The sequence below is a fragment of the Arachis duranensis genome, chromosome 2 (genome assembly GCF_000817695.3).
Source record: "Arachis duranensis cultivar V14167 chromosome 2, aradu.V14167.gnm2.J7QH, whole genome shotgun sequence".
In the NCBI taxonomy this organism is placed as follows: Eukaryota; Viridiplantae; Streptophyta; class Magnoliopsida; order Fabales; family Fabaceae; genus Arachis; species Arachis duranensis.
In genome coordinates, this window is record NC_029773.3 from 84,520,906 (window position 1) to 84,539,010 (window position 18,105).

The window sequence follows — 18,105 nt, forward strand, 5'->3', positions numbered from 1 at the left end:
CCTAAAAATTAACTTTTACCTAGATAGTTAATAGCAAAATTAATAATTTAAGAAATATGTAATTAATAAATTAACTTGAAAAAAATATCTATCACAACATTTAATATCTAAATTAATAATTACATATTTAATAACTTAATTATAAAAGAAAATCAAAACCATATTCTTAAAATCATACCCTATAAGTGATATATTGCTAACAATAGATTTAACCACCTAAACTATAAATTATATTCTAGTTCTTGACAAGTATCCTAACCATGACTAGATATATACGCGATAACATAAACGTAAAGATAATAAACATAACTATGGAGCTTACTGTTCCGGCGAAGTGCCATGTCACGTTCAGTCGATTGATATCCGAATCACGTGCATCTGCACGCGCCATCTTAGTGTTACTCAATAATATAGTCAGAAGATGATAGAAAAGAGGTTCGTAGTAAAAGATTGGAAATAGGGTCCAGAAAGTCACTTTAAATGACATATGTATATATAGGCCTCTCCTAGTCTTATCTCGTTTACAGTGTAAACGAGATAAGTTTACACACATCGTTTATACTGTAAACAAGATATACAGATATCACTCACACAGTCTTATCTCGTTTACAGTATAAATATAATACGTGTAAACTTATCTTATTTATATTGTAAACAAGATAAAACTATGCGATGTATTTTTTTAATTATTTTTAAAATTATTTATTTTAATAAAATAATTTTTTTAATTTATTTAAATAAAAAATTTTCAATCTGTCTGGTTTTCTTTTAGTAATAGGATAAGAAANCATTTTTAAAATAAAACTGAAATTTTTAAAATAGAAATGACATTATCATTTTATCTATAAAAATAATGGTAGGATTAATAAAATAAAATTTACCAAAAATAGAAGTTATTTAAATAAGTATATAAAATATATTTTCTTAAAAAAATGTGGATACTTATCGAGGAGTCCTCTAGATTATAGTGAATAGTGACGAATTTGATATATTTTACTATAATTGAGTGACATCATACATATAGAATTTATCTGAGGCGGCACTAAACATAGATTGACTACACGCAAATGATGATAGAGAAAAATCGATAGTTCTTCGTTTACTATCAGACATGGCATCTGCATTGGAACAATAGAATTGATTTCATACTTCATATTTAGAGAGTTGCTGAAGGTCCATCAACAACGGAGTAACTAGACTGGTGGTTTTAGATGGCTCACAGAGTGTTCTCTCCAGATGATGTCTTATCGGTTGAGATTCCGAATGATGCTCATCATCGAGTTTGAAACTTAGAACAAAATTTACTGCGATATGACAAACACATAATACACGATAAGCACTCAGAGGTAGCCAACCACTATCAAGGGCCTCTAAAGCAACCTTCATACTGTAGTACCTGTTAGAGATCACAAAAATTTTCTTATGCGGAGTCACATTCTGCTGTTAGATTTGACAAGAAAAAAGTCCACTACTCCACATTTTCTCCCTCAACAAGTGCAAACGCGATTGTGAGGATGTTTGAGTTTCCATCCCGCGCAATTGTCAAAAGCAAAGTACTTCTGTATTTGTCATACAAATGAGTCTCATCGATACTCGCTATTAGCTTGCAATGCTGAAAGACCTCCATAAACAGAGAAAACATCTAGAAAAGATGATGAAAATATACTATAGATTTATCCGGCTGATCCCCAACTCTAATTGCTGAAGTCTTTAACACTGAAATGCTTCTGACCATGGTTGACTGCACACCATGCATTCAATGTGGCAACTTGGCATAACACTCCTCCAATCTCCATAGATCTGTACTATTATCTTCTACTTTGCCAACAAAATCTTCCTGTAACTAGGTTTGAAGCCATAACTTACCTCTGTTGCTTGCTGCAACACCTTTATAGTAACCGTAGTATCAACTCTGACCAATGACAATATGAAAGCACATATTACGTGATAATCAAGCTGTCTATGATCAGTTAATATCAACGTAGCCAAGCAAGTGTGAGGTCCATTATACCTTCTCAACTTTCAGGTATCCTTTCGTTGTTGAAGTAAGATTCGAATAAATCAATTGCATCATTTTTCAAAATTTTTGCATTTTCTATGGTACTTAATATGGTCTAACTCCAACACTCTATACTCAACTCCATGATGGATGCTATAATTCTTGACACTCAACACAACTTTCTCTTTATTCGAAAATGATTGCCTAGTCTAAATTTTTGTAGGAGCGGCTGGATCATGCAATCTTTGCCCCCCTCTCCCCAAAAAGACTCAAAGTCTAACTGTTGCCCCATAGCTTCCAACTTTATGGTAAAAAAGTGTGGAGAATATATTGTTGTCTGCTGGAACTTGAAGGACCATATTGTGTATATGAATTGCTCCTTGTATCCTTATCACTATCACCAACTATATCGACAGCCTCTTCGTCTGTAGCATTCTCTTACATTGCATTTTTAACTCAATTTGGTTCTCTATTGCCTGCACCATTAGAAATCATGCGAGAAAACTATTGTCTCTTACAACAAAGGCATCTTCATCCTCGCAGTTCAAATCAACTGCAAAAGAGGGAGACGCATCCAATGGATAGGCAGGTGCAACCTCATACATTGAACTAGAAGTTCTCCCTCCCCTCTAATGCAGTCCAATGAGGATTTGGAGTTGATGCTTCAAAACTGCTGATAACATCCTCCAATTTGCATACAACTCATTTGTTCTCACTTCTAAAAAAAAATTGCGACAATGAAATAGAACCTGCAAATCTTTATTGGACCCTATCACAAACGTATCATATTTCAGATCGATTGATACAATGATAATCAAGATCTTGTAAAACAATTTCTCCATTCGCTTGGATCCACACACCCCAACTTTTTATAATATACTGATTTACAGATTCAAAAAACTATTCAATGAACAGATAAACATATTCAAAAGCTCTTTTTTAATAGATTTTACATCATCTCTTTTGTTTTTATGATTTTTTTTCATATGTAGTGTATAAGTACTAAAAAATTATTCACATTAGATATTAAGATTTTGTCATTTTGCTTCATAATTACGTTCAACTAGTATTTATAGTGAAAAAAATCATATCTTCATAATCCACACTACCCTTGGATGTGTTTTGCGTCATCTAGTTTAAGCATAATCTGCTGTGGGTCATAGCGTTTCCTCAGCTACAGTTATGCATAATTCCTTTTCTTCTACCGCAGTTTATCTTTATCTCAGAAACACTCATAATGTGTTATTAGGACTGGCGATGGATAGGATAGGGTAGGGTTTGGACCCTACCCTAACCCTACTCGCGGGTTAAAAATTTCATTAAAACTCTATCCTACCCGCACCTTAAAGTTCTAAATCCTACCCTACCCTACCTTACCCTACCCGCAGAAATATCAAATTTTTTCAAAGTAAATATAAAATTCAATCATTTCGAATTTTATACATATTAATAACATAAAAAATAAAAAACTAATGCTTTAAATTACTAAATTAACTAACTAGTTTAGTAGTTGTTCACTTATTGTAAGTCATTACATAAAAGATGTTATGGATTCAATGCTCACTTTCTTCACTATATACCTAATTTTTATAAAATGTGTATTATATATGAGGTGCGGATAGAGTACACCTCTAAATTCGTACCCTATCTTACTCGCAGCGGGTCGGATGGCCTACCCTACCCAAAAATTTAAATAAATTAGATAGGACAGTAATATAAATTGTTCGAAAATATTCCAATTGTGTAATTAATTTGATCTCCATATATGTTATGCACGGGAATTTACCCAAAATTCTATAACCCCAATGAAGTAAGTTGAATCTTAAAAACGGGTTTCAGTTGCACATCTATGAAGCTGAAGGGTGAAAAGTAATTGGACCTGTATCTTTTAAGAATTTGGTTTTATAATTAATTTGTTACACTTTAGGTGTGTTATTTTTGGATTTTATAAATGTTCAGTTTAGCGTCACATTGAATAAAGCGCCATAATATTAAGAATGTCGGTTGACAAAAAAATGATTTATGTGCAAATAATATAAAAATATCTGGGAATTACTATTATAATAAATAGATAATAATAAATATAACAAATATATAATAATAAATTTTACGTACATAAAATTATAGATCTTAAATTAAATAATTAAATAATTGAATAAAATAATTTTAAAATATTTTTAATAGTCTTGATTATTAAATGTATCAGTTCAAAAAACATTTCACTAGCCATCTGATCTAAAACGCTCTAAGAAACATGTAATTAATTATTTTTTCATGACATACATTACTCAAAAAATATTTGAAAGGGAATAAAAATTAAGCAAAAGTTATTTATTTTATATTTATTAATTATTATTTAAATAATACATAATATTAATGTAATAAATATTGCAATAATTAATTATTGTTAAATAAAATAAGTTTTAGTTTTTTTTCTTTTTAACATTACTGTTAAATAAAGTAATTGATTTAAGTTGATCAAGTAGTTAATTTATTTTTTTGCTTAAACAAGCATCAAATTTAAATCCTAACTTACGTATGCAGTAATTCATTAGTTATTAATAAACTTTTAAATAAAACTACACCACAAATTAATCAAGGACTTATTAAACTGAAAAATACTATGAACAAAAAAAAATAATAAAATAATTTTAAATGATTGTCTCTCTTTCACTATTGATTTCTCCTGTTCTTTTCACTAATTAACCACAGCACTCTCATAATCTCATGATCCCCCACTTCTATATAAAGAGAACACCTTGCACCACTTGAGGTCACCAAATTCAAGCTTTCAACACTCCAAAACACACTTAGCTTTTATTTCACATACATCACCACTTCCTCTTCTTCTTCTTGTTCATATTATAACTAATGGCAGGCCTCAAGTTTGCATTTGTGATGCTTGTGTGCATGGCCATGGTGGGAGCACCAATGGTGAATGCCCTATCATGTGGCCAAGTGAACAGTGCCCTAGCACCATGCATCACTTTCCTCACAAAGGGTGGAGTTCCTTCTGGGCCTTGTTGTAGCGGAGTTAGAGGCCTTCTCGGTGCTGCAAAAACCACCGCGGACCGCCAGGCCGCCTGTAACTGCCTCAAAGCCGCTGCCGGTTCCCTTCATGGCCTCAACCAAGGCAACGCCGCCGCCCTCCCTGGAAGATGCGGTGTCAGCATTCCTTACAAGATCAGCACCTCCACCAACTGTGCTACGTATGTTTCTAACTTTCACTCTTTTTTTTTTTGTTTTTTATAGCATGCAGTATTTTTATTGAAATTTGTCTAACATTTAACTATAAAAAAAATAATCTTATATTATTAAATATTATCTCACATTAATAAAGATATTGATGATGACTAATTAATAGTTACACATCACAAATTTTATTGGCCTAACACTCTTCTATTTCTATTTTTGGTTTTCCAAGACTAATGCAATATTCAATAATTAGTATTAATGTTAACTCTTTAAGTCTTATCCGTCGACAATTTTTAGTAATTTTAGTTAGGATTTAATCAATGCAAATACTAAATTATTTTTAATAAATAAATTTTAATAAATATAAGTATACATTATCTTGATTCAAATATATCATAATAATTTTGTCCGTGGATTATTTATTTAAGGGCAAAATAGTTAGCCACCGATGCGCTCTTCTCTTCTATTCTAATTTGGCTATATCATGCTTATAATAAGTGTATTAATATTTTTTATAATATGTCTAATCCTTTTAATAAAAAATTGGATTATATAATTACCTACTAGTTTTTTTCTCGAATTTTTAATCAGGTTTCATTATAGTTTGAAAGTTTATTTGTAATTAAATTTTTGTATTAGATAAAATTTTTAATTAAGTTCTCTTTAATTTTTTGTTAAAAAAAGTATAATATTTTTGGAATATTTTTTTATTGTTACTCATTGTAATGCTGTTACAATATGTTTATTTTAGGATTTTCTCACTATGAAAACTAATTTGAAGATGTTAATAAACATATATATTCAAGAAAAAATAAATCAACTATATATTGTTTTGGCCATGTAAAATTAAATATCTTAATTCATTTTTTTTATATATGTTGCCATGTTACAGCATTAAGTTCTGAGGAGAGGAAGATGAAGAAGGTGGCTCTAGCCAGCACTGGACACAACAAGTAGTTATGTGAAAGCAGCTTATATTAATTATTAATTAATGAGAATAAACATGAGGGTGATGATGAGGGCTATATATATACTTATATATATATATGCCCCTCTCCTCTTGTAGTCTTTGTATGAGGTGGAAATGGATTCTCTTATTTCTTTTTTTTTTTGTTATGCATATGGAGTTGTTACTTGTTTCAACTTCCAACTACCTATAGCAATCAATGAAGCTGCTTTTATTTGGTTAATTAAGTCTCCTCGGCTCTCTACCTCTCTTCCCTATTTTTGAGTTCATGACAATTATTAATCACATATATATACTGACAAGTGTTAAGCAAACAAAACTCATTAACAATAAAAAAAAATATATTTTAAATAACACTCTCATTTAAAAGAGTGTGCTATCATATTCCATAATAACCTAATGTTTTTTTTTTATTTATATTCTTTTCTACTGACTTTTATATCTATAACTATTCAATTTTTTCAAATGAAAATCATAATTTTCAAAGCACAACGAACATAAAACATTTTAAAATATCAAAATCAAACATTACAAATCTTGAAAGCATACATTCATAACAGAAATTCACCTATATTTAGTAAAAGATAAAATTAATTATGTTTTCAAGAGACGCGATGCATTAATATGAAAGTTGTCGGTGGAAAAAACTGCAGCTAACAAGTCAAACGAACTATATTGATTTAGAAAAAAATGACATGAATGATGATAGTGATAATGAGGGATTGATGGAGAACAAAAAAAAAATATTATTTTTAATTTTTTTAGTATTTATTCTTTCAATTTCATTGTATTTTTATTTTTTCAGTCACCAAATAAAAATTGTATTTTTATTTTTTCAGTTCTTATTATTAATTTAAATTTCTATGTGCCTAAAATTAATAACATACACTTATTTATTGTTTCTATTTAGATTTTGAATTACATTTTCTTTTATGTGTTTGTATGCTTTTTTTTTATCTATAACCTTTATAAATTCAATTATAAAAAGGATTGTACACTTGTACATGATTTGGTTAATTTAAAAGTTAAACTTATTTTTTAGTTAACCAAAAATTTAATTTTGGTTAATAAACTAAATTGATTTTATATGATAAATCTAGTTATTAATTAGTTATAAAATTTAAAAATCGATTTTAATCGGTTATAAAAATAAAAATCAGTTTTAAAAAAATAACTGATTTTTGAATAGAAAAATTGGTTTTTAGAAAAATAAAAAAGGTTTTTGGACAAAAACCTGATTTTCTAAAAAAACTATTATTTGAAAATTAAAATTTTAATTTGAAAAATTAAAATTAAAATTTTTTAAAATTTAGTTTTAATTTTAGTTAATCGGTTAAAAATTAATTTTTTAAATTTGGTTTTGGTTAACCAATTTAAAAAATATAGATATAATTTTTAAAATTATTTTGTTAAATTAGTTAATCAAAATGTGATTATACTTTTTTAACTAATTAACCACATTTTAGTATTTTAATATACACCTCTTAGAAACACTTTGTTTTGGTTTAATTTATACATAATATTGTATTATTTGATCATTTAAATGGATGATGTATATATGAAATTATAGATATTATAAATATTATATATATAAAATTATAAATGTTATACATACTTAAATACATGTGTAATAATTATGGATATTATAAATAGGTAAATAGGATGATGGACAACCTCTTGTATTTCAAGAGTTGTTAAAATCTTTGGTTAAAGCGGTGAATGAATAGTTCTCTCCATTAAAAAACGTCTTGTAAGGGTACTATTAAAATTCATTTTTTTAAAATATTAATTGTATATAAAGAAAAAGTATAGAGAACCAAATATTTAATCAGTAAAAAATTGAACAATTCAATTAATAATTATTAATTTAAATTATTTTTCAAATTCAAATTTTGGTTTCCTAGCCGGAATTGAAACAATAATTATGAGATATACATCCTTTGAACTAGCTATTTCTGTAATATTGAAAACCGGACTCAAATATATGTAAAGTCTTAAGAATCCAATTTAATTTGATGATTGAAAGTTATTTTTGTATTCTAAAATGGGCCATGTAACAAGTGTGAATTTAATCAATTTGGGTTAGTCGAATAGTCAGCTCATTGGTCCGCTTAAGTGAGTGTTGAGAGTTCAAACAAATCCTTAAATGAAGCTCTAATTTGTAATGGATTAGTTCTTGGCCTATTGAGTTGGAAGATAATGGCGACAACAAAAAAAGAGGTGTGAATTCCAGCCCAAACAGTTTTATTTTATTTCTGTTTGTATAAGAAAAAACGCTACCCTTCTTTTCTATTTTCATTATCATTATCATTTTCAAAGATTGAGATGTCATATACTTGCCCCAAGAATAACTATGATTAGGCAGTTAACTATCATCTCAGATATGAATCCTTTTGAAGAAGTTTCTTTTTGATCAATTATGAGATCAATGACAACAGAGATGGAACTCCAGAGACATAATTAAGAGCTGCTCCCATAGTCATGGCTACCACTTCATGTTCAAATCTGCAAGCCACGAGACATTGGGAACAGAAGCTTTAGAGACTGATGTGGATTCATGAAGTTGAAGACAGTGAAGGAAGTGTTTCATGAGCATGAGATACAGAAGAAGATGGAATTTGAGAAGAGTAAGTGTTGTTAATTTGAGTTTAATAAACATTCTGCCACTTCATAATAGCAGCTTATTTAACTCTGTTCATGAGCAATGGATTATGCATTCTCAATATTAGTCTTTATTTGAAAGGAATAACGGATACACAATGAATATAGCAGCTTATTTAACTCTGATTGGTGCTGCTCAAGGTTTGAGATTTCAATTTTTGTCCTTCACATGAGAGAAGGTACATATACTCTGCTTAACCTTAGTATTTGCATGCTAATCTATTAATATTGTTTTTGAAATACCTAAAAGCCCAAATGCTAACTTGCTCATAGGTTGTGTAGCCATGAATGCACCAATGGAATAAGCTTATCCGCACCTCCAAGAAACAAAGCTTCAGATGTGGCTTGTGTTATTAGCTCTCATTTTTTACTTGAATTCATCCTTTGCACTGTGAAGTTTGTTTTAGAGTTGAGATTATGATTACCTGTCATAATCGTGGAACATAAATTAGTAGAATCTAGAACTGCTTAGTAGGATTGGGATACAAGGTTGAAGTTGATCTACTCCTTGCTCCATGTTAGCTTCTTCACCACAATAGGATGTATTTACTAGAGACTCTAATATTCAAATCAGTAATAATTTAAGAGGTAAAAGAATTAGGGTGAGATAAAATACTTTTTAACATATGTTAACCACTTTATTTATTTATAGTGTTTTAAAAGAAAAATTTAGGAAGGATTTAAATAAGTCCACGTGGGATAGACACAAAATCCTACATAAATATAATCTAAATTACGTTTTTTATGAACTAACATGTCTAAAAAAAAAATCATTTTTGGGTCAGGCAGACCCAATATGGGAGTTAGACCATAACATCGCTTCCACTCGGGAACCTATCTATTCTTTAATGTCTATCTTTCATAGTCAAGTATATGCTACAACTATGTTCACACGCATTCAAGTTATATGCTACCTGTGAAAATTTATTCTATTTTTATGTTCCACAAAATATGCTATCTGTAATTAAATTGGGTTGATCTAATAATTAGTTCACTAATCCACTTAAAAATACTGGAGTGTGTACATAAAATTTAGTACCGCAATAGATTAGTTTTTAGTTTACTAAGTTGAAGAATTTGATAGAAAAAAAAAAAAAGAAATATGCTTTGATTATCAAATATTTTGGTTTCTTAAGTACCTGTAGTTTGTACTTTGTACAAATGAGCACCATGCGTAAGTCATTCTTTAATTAATGATTTTAAAATGTAGATAATTATTTTTGGATACTCATTAACAAAATATTTCCTAATAAGTTTAAAGCTTTCCTAATGCAAAGTTCGTCCTTTTCTTTTTTTTGTTTTGACCCAAAAAAATGGATCATAGCTTAATAAGAAAGAAGATCAAAACAGAAAAAAGTTAGCTACGTGAGTAAAGTACATAAATTAAATACAGATCAGAACATGGGTTACATGGTTAACGTGGTTCGGCCAGAAATAAAATAAAATAAAATAATTTAGTTAATTTAATTTAGTTATTATCTTTTGATACTGAAGTTTTGAATTTTTTAAGAACCCATATATAGGAGTTATTATTAGGACAAAACTGAGGTTGGTAATAATATAAGGAAATAAAACCAGATCATATGATCTCTAAGTGATTTATAGTAAATACCGGAAATTAAGTTAGTCCTTTAATAATATATTTTTTTTCTGTGGAGATTATTTTTATTTTAATATTAAAATAGTTCGCGTGTCTTAATAAAGATAAAAACATCTATGCCTAACATAATACATTAAAAAGCACTCACTTTTTCTTTCTTAAAATTCTTGATGTCTTGCTCCATCACCACTACTCATATGCATGTAGTTTTATGTGCTCAAATGTTAGTGTCGATTTCTACATTCTTTCATTCTAAAATGTGTACCTGTACTGTGTAATGTACGTTATTGAAAACGTATATATCAACAAAATTCATATGTACAAGAAAAAATTCTTATTACTACATAAATATATTTACACTAGTACTACGTATTTTCTATTAATGCTTTTATTTATTTTTGTTATAATTTTAACCATTTCTGCACACTGAATGACAAAATTTGAGAAGAAAGAGTGGTTTATTTTTGGTGACTTGAAGAAATAGTGGTTAAAAGAATGGATATTCCCTCTATTTCAAAATAATTATTGTTTTAATTTTCGTTTATATATTAAAACAATTAATATATCTAAACCTATTTTATATTTAATAAATATATTAACTTTTTTATATACCCAAAAAAAAAGATAAAACGGTAATTGTTTTAAAACAAATAGAATAATTAGTAAAGTATTTTTTAGATTATGAAATTACATAAAAGATACTAAAGCATCTAAGACAATTTAATTTAGAGAAAATTTTAAAATCCAACACAGAGGCAATATTGTAACTGATATTTAACACAGAAAAAAACTAAAATTTTTAAAAGTAAAAACATTTAAAATTCAATTAGAAGAACTATCCAAAATTTTAAATTTAATAAAAATTTATCTTTAAAGCACTTGATAATAAATTTATTTAACAAATCATAATATTGGCTAAAATTGACTCCTATAGTATTAGTTTCTTATTAACAATACTCTTTAATTTATGTATAGTCTTACTTTTCATCATGAATTCATGATATTTAATTTGATTTAAGTTTTTAGGCTCAGTAAATTAAGGTGATTTTCCCATATTGAAAATAAGTCGTAATTTTCAATATCATGCAAGTTTAAATATCCTATCCTTCTAGAACATTTTTTTCTCTTTTTTATTTAAAGCAACGAGGCCTTCTAAGATGTGAGTACATAAACCGTTCAAAATCACTGCAACTGATGACGGTACAACACAAATTTTTTTAACAAGAAAGAAGCAAATATTTGTAAGCTAAGTATGAAGGAAGACTATTACCTAAATGATTTTTTATTAGTTTAACATTGATAATAATTAATTATAATAGGAGTACATACAAATTAACTCAAATTAATCATAAAATATTTTTTTTAAATAATCTGTTTTCATCGATTTGAAATTTTTAAATAAAACAGTTTCTTTAAACAAAAGTGGCAATAAATCAGGGCCATACTAAAACTAAAAGTTCGGTAGCAAAAGCTACAAAAGTAGTTTCATTAGCGCGGAATCTACTAAATCTTTATCGTTTTCTTCAAGCTTACTTTTATCTCTCATTTTATTAATTCAAAGCTCCAAATTCTGAAATTTTTTATTATCAGAACTTCGTCTATCACCGTAAACGATTATACCAATTTCATTCCCGCGCATGGTAATGTTAAGGTTGAAGGGACTGACAATGGAGCGTTTCTGAAACCCTAGGAATCAAGAATTCCAATCTTGCCAGCTGAAGAGAGTTCTCAGAGTGTTTCTGGGGCCTACTTACTCTCGTCGATGGCAATCATCCGCGAACGTTCTCCGCCCAGCGTTCATGCTCGAAGTGAGCACGAGAGCCTCGGATAAGAAGAAGAAGTATGGGGCAAGATTCAGAGGCCTCTAGTGGTTTCTGTTGTGGCCGTTATTGTTGTCACAATCTTTAGTTTGAGAATTCTGTTTTCCAGTAGCTTCAGACGTGGTAGATAGACACAATAAAAAAGCGATTTTGGATTTTGTTCCCAGCGCTTTCTACCTTACAGACTAGGAAATCCTGTTGCTGTCATTGTCGTGGGATTTTCTTCTGCAACAAGACATTGATGCTTAAAGGTGTTTGAAAATAAATTATTGCTCTTTAAGACGGGGTGGTGGGCTATGCCTATCCATCTTGAATATTATCTTCGCTATCCTTTTTGATCTTCTTGGTTCAAGTTTCTTGACATTGGTGAGCAACTGCTCTACACCTCTGTTTTGGTGCTTTGAAATTTCATCATGGAGACTGGTTATTCTATGTACAGTGGCACTGCCTTAATCAAGGATTCAAAGTAAGGATGGGGTTCATCCCTTCTTTCCTCTAACGAAGAAGTTGAGCCTGGTAATTATGAAGAAGCACCTCATTTAACACGCACGAACTCCAACAGGCAAAGACTCGGAAGTGATTGACATCATCCTTTCTAACCTTCGGAACAAGGATGGAGATAGAGAAAAACAAAAAAATTGCAAATGTTTAATTAATGGGGGCATAAATCTGGTGCTCCTTTGAACCACGATTTCATCTGGTTCGTAATCTGTGTAGTTTAGTAAAAATTGCAAATGTTTGATTAAAGGGGTATAATTCTGGTGTTTCTTTGAATCACGATTTCATCTGATTTGTAATCTGTATAGTTTAGTATGTGAAAGGTTAGGTTTTTACTTGTAAGTTGGTAAAGCATTTCACTCTGTTAGAATTAACTCAATCTACTCTGTTGACAATTTGATTGATTAATTAAAAAAATATTTTATAGTTAAAATTACGTACTCTTTATGTACTTTTATTATAATTAATTATTATTAATATTAAACTAATAAAAAAATAATTTACATAATAAAAAAATATAACAATATTATTTGTGAAAACATATAATAAATTCTATATATATTAATTTTTTTTAGTAATACAATATTAATATATTATGTGGATATCTCAATATCTCACATCTTAATTCTCTCTTGTAACTATAGTTTTCCTATTTTCAATTTATAGAACACTAGATTACATGATGGATATGGATAAATATCTCACTGTTATATCCACATCTTTATTTTCTATATAGGAATTGGATCACGAAGCAACTTATTTATATTTCCAGTGCTTGTTGTTGCTCCTACAATCAGCGCAGCAATAATATATAGCTCACAAGCGAGGATGCTCACTTAATTAATCCTGCAATATACAATAATCATAGTCATCTTAAGGTTAATACGTTTCTTGTGATATTACAATATACATAATATTACTATAATAAAAATTATTAGGTTCACACTTTTACTAAAATGACATGAATAATTATATATATTCTTTAGATAATACTCCTTCTATTCTATTTGGTACATTATTTATAACTCACTCTAAATTTACACTAAAAATATTTTTTACAAGGAAAAAAATGCTGTAAATATCACTTTAATTTCCCTAATAGATTATTTTTTGCAATAAAAAAGGTTATTGTATATTGATGTATTAGAATTTGTTGTCAAAAATCATTATAATTTTTTTTATTGCCAAATATTTATATTTTTCATCAAAATTATTGTTAAATTATACTCAATGACAATAATTTTTTTATTGCAAAAAATTTAAATTTTCTGAAAACCAAACTAAGTAACTATTATGATATCTTTGAAACAACATGATAAATATTCCAATTACGTGTTAAATATACCATTAGTTAAAGTGTGAATAATAAAATCTGGTCGAAGCAATTGTGACAAAATGATGCTTACATATAAGAACTACTAATATATGCAAGCCAATTACACATTAGAGTTGCATGCATATATAAAGTTTTATTCTATTAAATAATATTCGCTATATGGATCAAACCACATCATCAAATCCTATTATATATATAATAAAATTATTTATTCTAAAAATTTAAATTAATAAAAAAATATAATATTAATGGTTAGATCTAACACCGTATGCATATAATTAGAATAAAAATTAAAGTAGAGTAGTGTTTGTATTACCTGTTGCAATCAATAGAGGGAGATAACTTGTAGGGCAAGTTAACTCCACACTTTGCAGGGAGCCCAGCAAGCTTGTGAATGTTTAACTTCTTAATGCTATGAGCAGTGGTTTTGATACACTTGCAAACAGATCTACGATCTTGTGTGGTCTTGGATTGGCTCTTCACCTTCTTGATCCCATTACAACATGCTCCAGGGACATTATTGTCAATTCCAGTAACGTATCGAATGCATGGTGACAAAGCATCTTGAACATTCCCACATGATGGACCAGCTTGGGTAAGTGAAATTAGATCCATAATCATGCACATCATCATCATCATGATGGCCATGCATGCTACCTTAGGGAAAATTGACCTTGCCATATTACTAATATTAGGGACAAACTTTGTTGAGGGAAAATGCTCAGGGGTTTTTGGTTAATGTGTTAATTAGTTTTGTGATATGATATGGAGATTAATGATCCAAGATGGGTTATTTATAGGTAATGCCACATAATATGTGCCCACACTTTCTTTTCCCTCACGATTTCTAACAAAAATAGCGACACTAACCATATCTTAATACACTATATGTAATTAATTAAAATGAGATAAGAAAATATACCGAATTAATTTTTAGCTAGTCAATATTAATTAATTTTATTTTAGAATTTATATTAAAAATTTATGATTTACAATCTAAAATTAAAAATAAATTTATTAAAACAAAATGGAAAAGTATATGGAACCAACTAATAATCAGCCAAGAATGGAACAACATAATTAATTATAATTAGTTTTATTAATTTATAATTTAATTTGTTTGTTAAATTATTGTTGACCACGTTAGTGTTAGGAGAGAATCACGGAACAGATGCTTTGATCATTTATTAGTTGATTCCATATAATTAATTATGTTTTATTAATGCGTAACACATGAAACATAGAAATCATATCCAAAACCATCCAATTTACAAGAAAAAAAACATCCGTGTGCCTATTAGTAGCAACATTCGATTAACAGTTGGCTGATTCTTGGCTTATATAGAGTTGGTTCCCTAGCATTGTTGAAACAAAATATATATGCTTCTATACATATTTTTCTAGCCAGATAGTTATAAAATTGTTTATTCCAAAAAAATTTTCTAACTAAATTAAACGTAATTACTTAAATATTTTTTCTTTATACATTTTATATAGGCCCTTATTTTTGTTTATCTTATACTAATTCTTTTTTAATTTTCGGTCAACAAAATTTGAATATTAGACTTTTGAGAGTATAAAATATCATATCATGCAACTACATATATATTTCTAAATTTTTCATTGATAAACAAAAATACATAAATAATTATACATCTAACACAATTTTTATGTTTGTCTCATCTACTAACACTATCTTATTCGAGGACACATGCTTAATACATGCATTATAAAGCACTCAATTATATATATTGCCTCACTTATTTATGTATGTAATGTATATATGTCCTGTGCTTAAACGTTATTTACACGTAATTGGCTTCTTTAATTTCCTTTCATCCTAAAGTTAATTAGGTCCAAATACGTGAAATGTGTATTTGTATGTGGGCCTCTGAGTGTAGTATCCAAATGGCAACATGCATAAATGTTATATCAACGAAATAAATGTCAACACACTTTACATAGGGAAGAAAATGCTGACAGAAATTAGAAAGTAGGTCTATAGAAAATAACTTGAGCCTAATTACGAAGACAAAGTAAATGCATATTAAGATTAATTTACTTTATACTCCATTGTCTATAAAATAATTTTTAAATCAGCAATTATTTAATCTGTTGTAATAAGAGTGTTTTTACTGGAAATAATTATCATTAATAATTAAGTTTATATGGTTGTGTTTGTTTATAGAAATGGTAGATTGAGATTGGGACACAAAAATACAAAATTGTATTTAGCAAATGAAACATAAAGAGAGATAATATGTCTAAAGACATTGAATTAGTGTATTTTGTGTCTATTCTGACAAAAATGACACAAAAATACTAACAAATGATATAATTTATTTTTTATTTTTTTTATTATTCTTGTTAATTTTTTATAATTATATTTTTTATTATTATATTTTTTTTCTCAAATTTTTTAAATAAAAAATAAGAATAAATTATATTTTTATAATTTATTCTATTTTATTATCAAACTAACAAAATATAAGAATATTAATATGTATTTCTATTCTTTATATTTTGTTTTTAGTATCTTATTTTATTCTGTTTTAAAAAACAAACGCAGCCAAGGAATTAAAGTCTCTGAATTAATACCTTAAAAATGATTCTATAGAATATAGTGATGATACTAATTTATTTCTCCTAGTCTTTAATAAAAAAGACTGAAAAAGTTCTCTCCCCTCTTAATTCAACCTTCATACACCATCCCTCCATGCAGTGTCAAACATCCTGCTGTGCCTACTGGCTCCACATTATAGATCTTAGAATAACCACATTTTCACAATTGTCCTTCCACAGTTAAATATTGTTGTTTGGTTTTACATAAAAAACAGCATCTCAGAAAAATGAGAATTTTAATTTTTTTTAATGTTGTGAATTGTCATAATTTTTCTCAAACCCGTGTAGTTTTCCACATTATCATGCATCTTCATGACATTAGGCCGCCCATTCTAGAAAAGCACCCATATTCCTTTCAGTATTATCAACTTAATCTCCTCATCTGACTTTATCTTTCTTATTGACAATTCTAATTTACATACGGCCCTATTAAGAAAACCTATGCAACCTTCAAAATTAGAGAGATAATGCATGGTAGGTGAATACATATATACACAAAAGATAACAAATATATAAAAATGAGGTTTAATTATTCTGGTGATCTTTATATATATTTATTTTAATTGAATCTTTATATTATTTTTAATTTTGTAACAAAATTCTTTTCATATTAAAAACGTTAAAATTAATAGAATATTTCTTCTAAAATGTATCCGGTCAAAAATATGGTTAGGTTTTTAATTATATATATTTTTAATTTGCAAAAATAATTCAATTATTAACTCTAATTTTTTTATACTAAGAGACTTAATTATAAAATTAAAAATATTGTAAGGATCCAATTGAAAAAAAGTATGAATCTAATTAAAATTTGATAAAATTATAGAGACTAATAAAATAATTGAAACTTAAAATTACTCTATACTAAAATTTAATTATTAAATTAACCATTATATATATATATATTGATTTATACATATTTTTAACTAAATAATTAGCCATTAATTTTATATAAGATGCATGATAAATATAAATTTTTATATATACTGTCTATTTAGTAATTAATTTTTTGTGTATTAATTGTAAATATATAATAAGACGAACAGTTTTTTAACTTTTTAGGGAGGAAGAGAATTAGCCACTGACTAAAAATTCAAATACATATATTACTTTAATTTTAAAAACATAAAAAGGATAAAAAATTCAATGTTTTTTATTAAAAGTGAGAGGATAAATTAAATCTCTCAATTATTTTTCTATACATATATGTTATTTGTTTTATATTAAATTTGTTCTTTAATTTTTTAGGATATATGATAAGGATTATACTCTAAACATTTTGATCATATAAGTCTTTGATATTATATCATAAAATTATTTACTCTAAAAATTTAAATTATTAGATAAATGCACATAAATAATTATATATATAATAAGAGATGAAAGACATCTTAATTTAGTCTTAAA

The 18,105-nt window shown here is 27.8% G+C and overlaps 2 protein-coding genes and 2 pseudogenes across 2 annotated transcripts; 2 read left to right on the top strand and 2 right to left on the bottom strand.

The window, feature by feature from the left end:
• Nucleotides 1-2,604, bottom strand: part of LOC107475690 (uncharacterized) — a 12,401-nt pseudogene extending 9,797 nt beyond the window's left edge.
• A 2,162-nt stretch (nucleotides 2,605-4,766) lies between these two features.
• Nucleotides 4,767-6,384, top strand: LOC107475448 (non-specific lipid-transfer protein 1). Its single transcript, XM_016095081.3, has 2 exons — nucleotides 4,767-5,208; nucleotides 6,087-6,384. Exons 1-2 carry the CDS (start codon nucleotides 4,871-4,873, stop codon nucleotides 6,097-6,099), a joined length of 351 nt encoding a protein of 116 aa, XP_015950567.1. The 5' UTR covers nucleotides 4,767-4,870; the 3' UTR covers nucleotides 6,100-6,384.
• A 5,800-nt stretch (nucleotides 6,385-12,184) lies between these two features.
• On the top strand, nucleotides 12,185-12,826 carry LOC110278260 (uncharacterized; annotated as a pseudogene).
• A 750-nt stretch (nucleotides 12,827-13,576) lies between these two features.
• Nucleotides 13,577-14,757, bottom strand: LOC107475612 (non-specific lipid-transfer protein P5-like). The gene is made up of 2 exons (XM_016095277.3): nucleotides 14,393-14,757; nucleotides 13,577-13,586 (listed from the first exon to the last, which is right to left on the bottom strand). The coding sequence occupies exons 1-2, from the start codon at nucleotides 14,755-14,757 to the stop codon at nucleotides 13,577-13,579; spliced, it is 375 nt and encodes a 124-aa protein (XP_015950763.1).
• Nucleotides 14,758-18,105: the final 3,348 nt, after the last annotated feature.

What these genes read in the sequence shown, in the direction of transcription:
- LOC107475448 (XM_016095081.3), top strand. Translation starts at nt 4,871, where the DNA reads ATGGCAGGCCTCAAGTTTGCATTTGTGATGCTTGTGTGCATGGCCATG.
- LOC107475612 (XM_016095277.3), bottom strand. Translation starts at nt 14,757, where the DNA reads ATGGCAAGGTCAATTTTCCCTAAGGTAGCATGCATGGCCATCATGATG.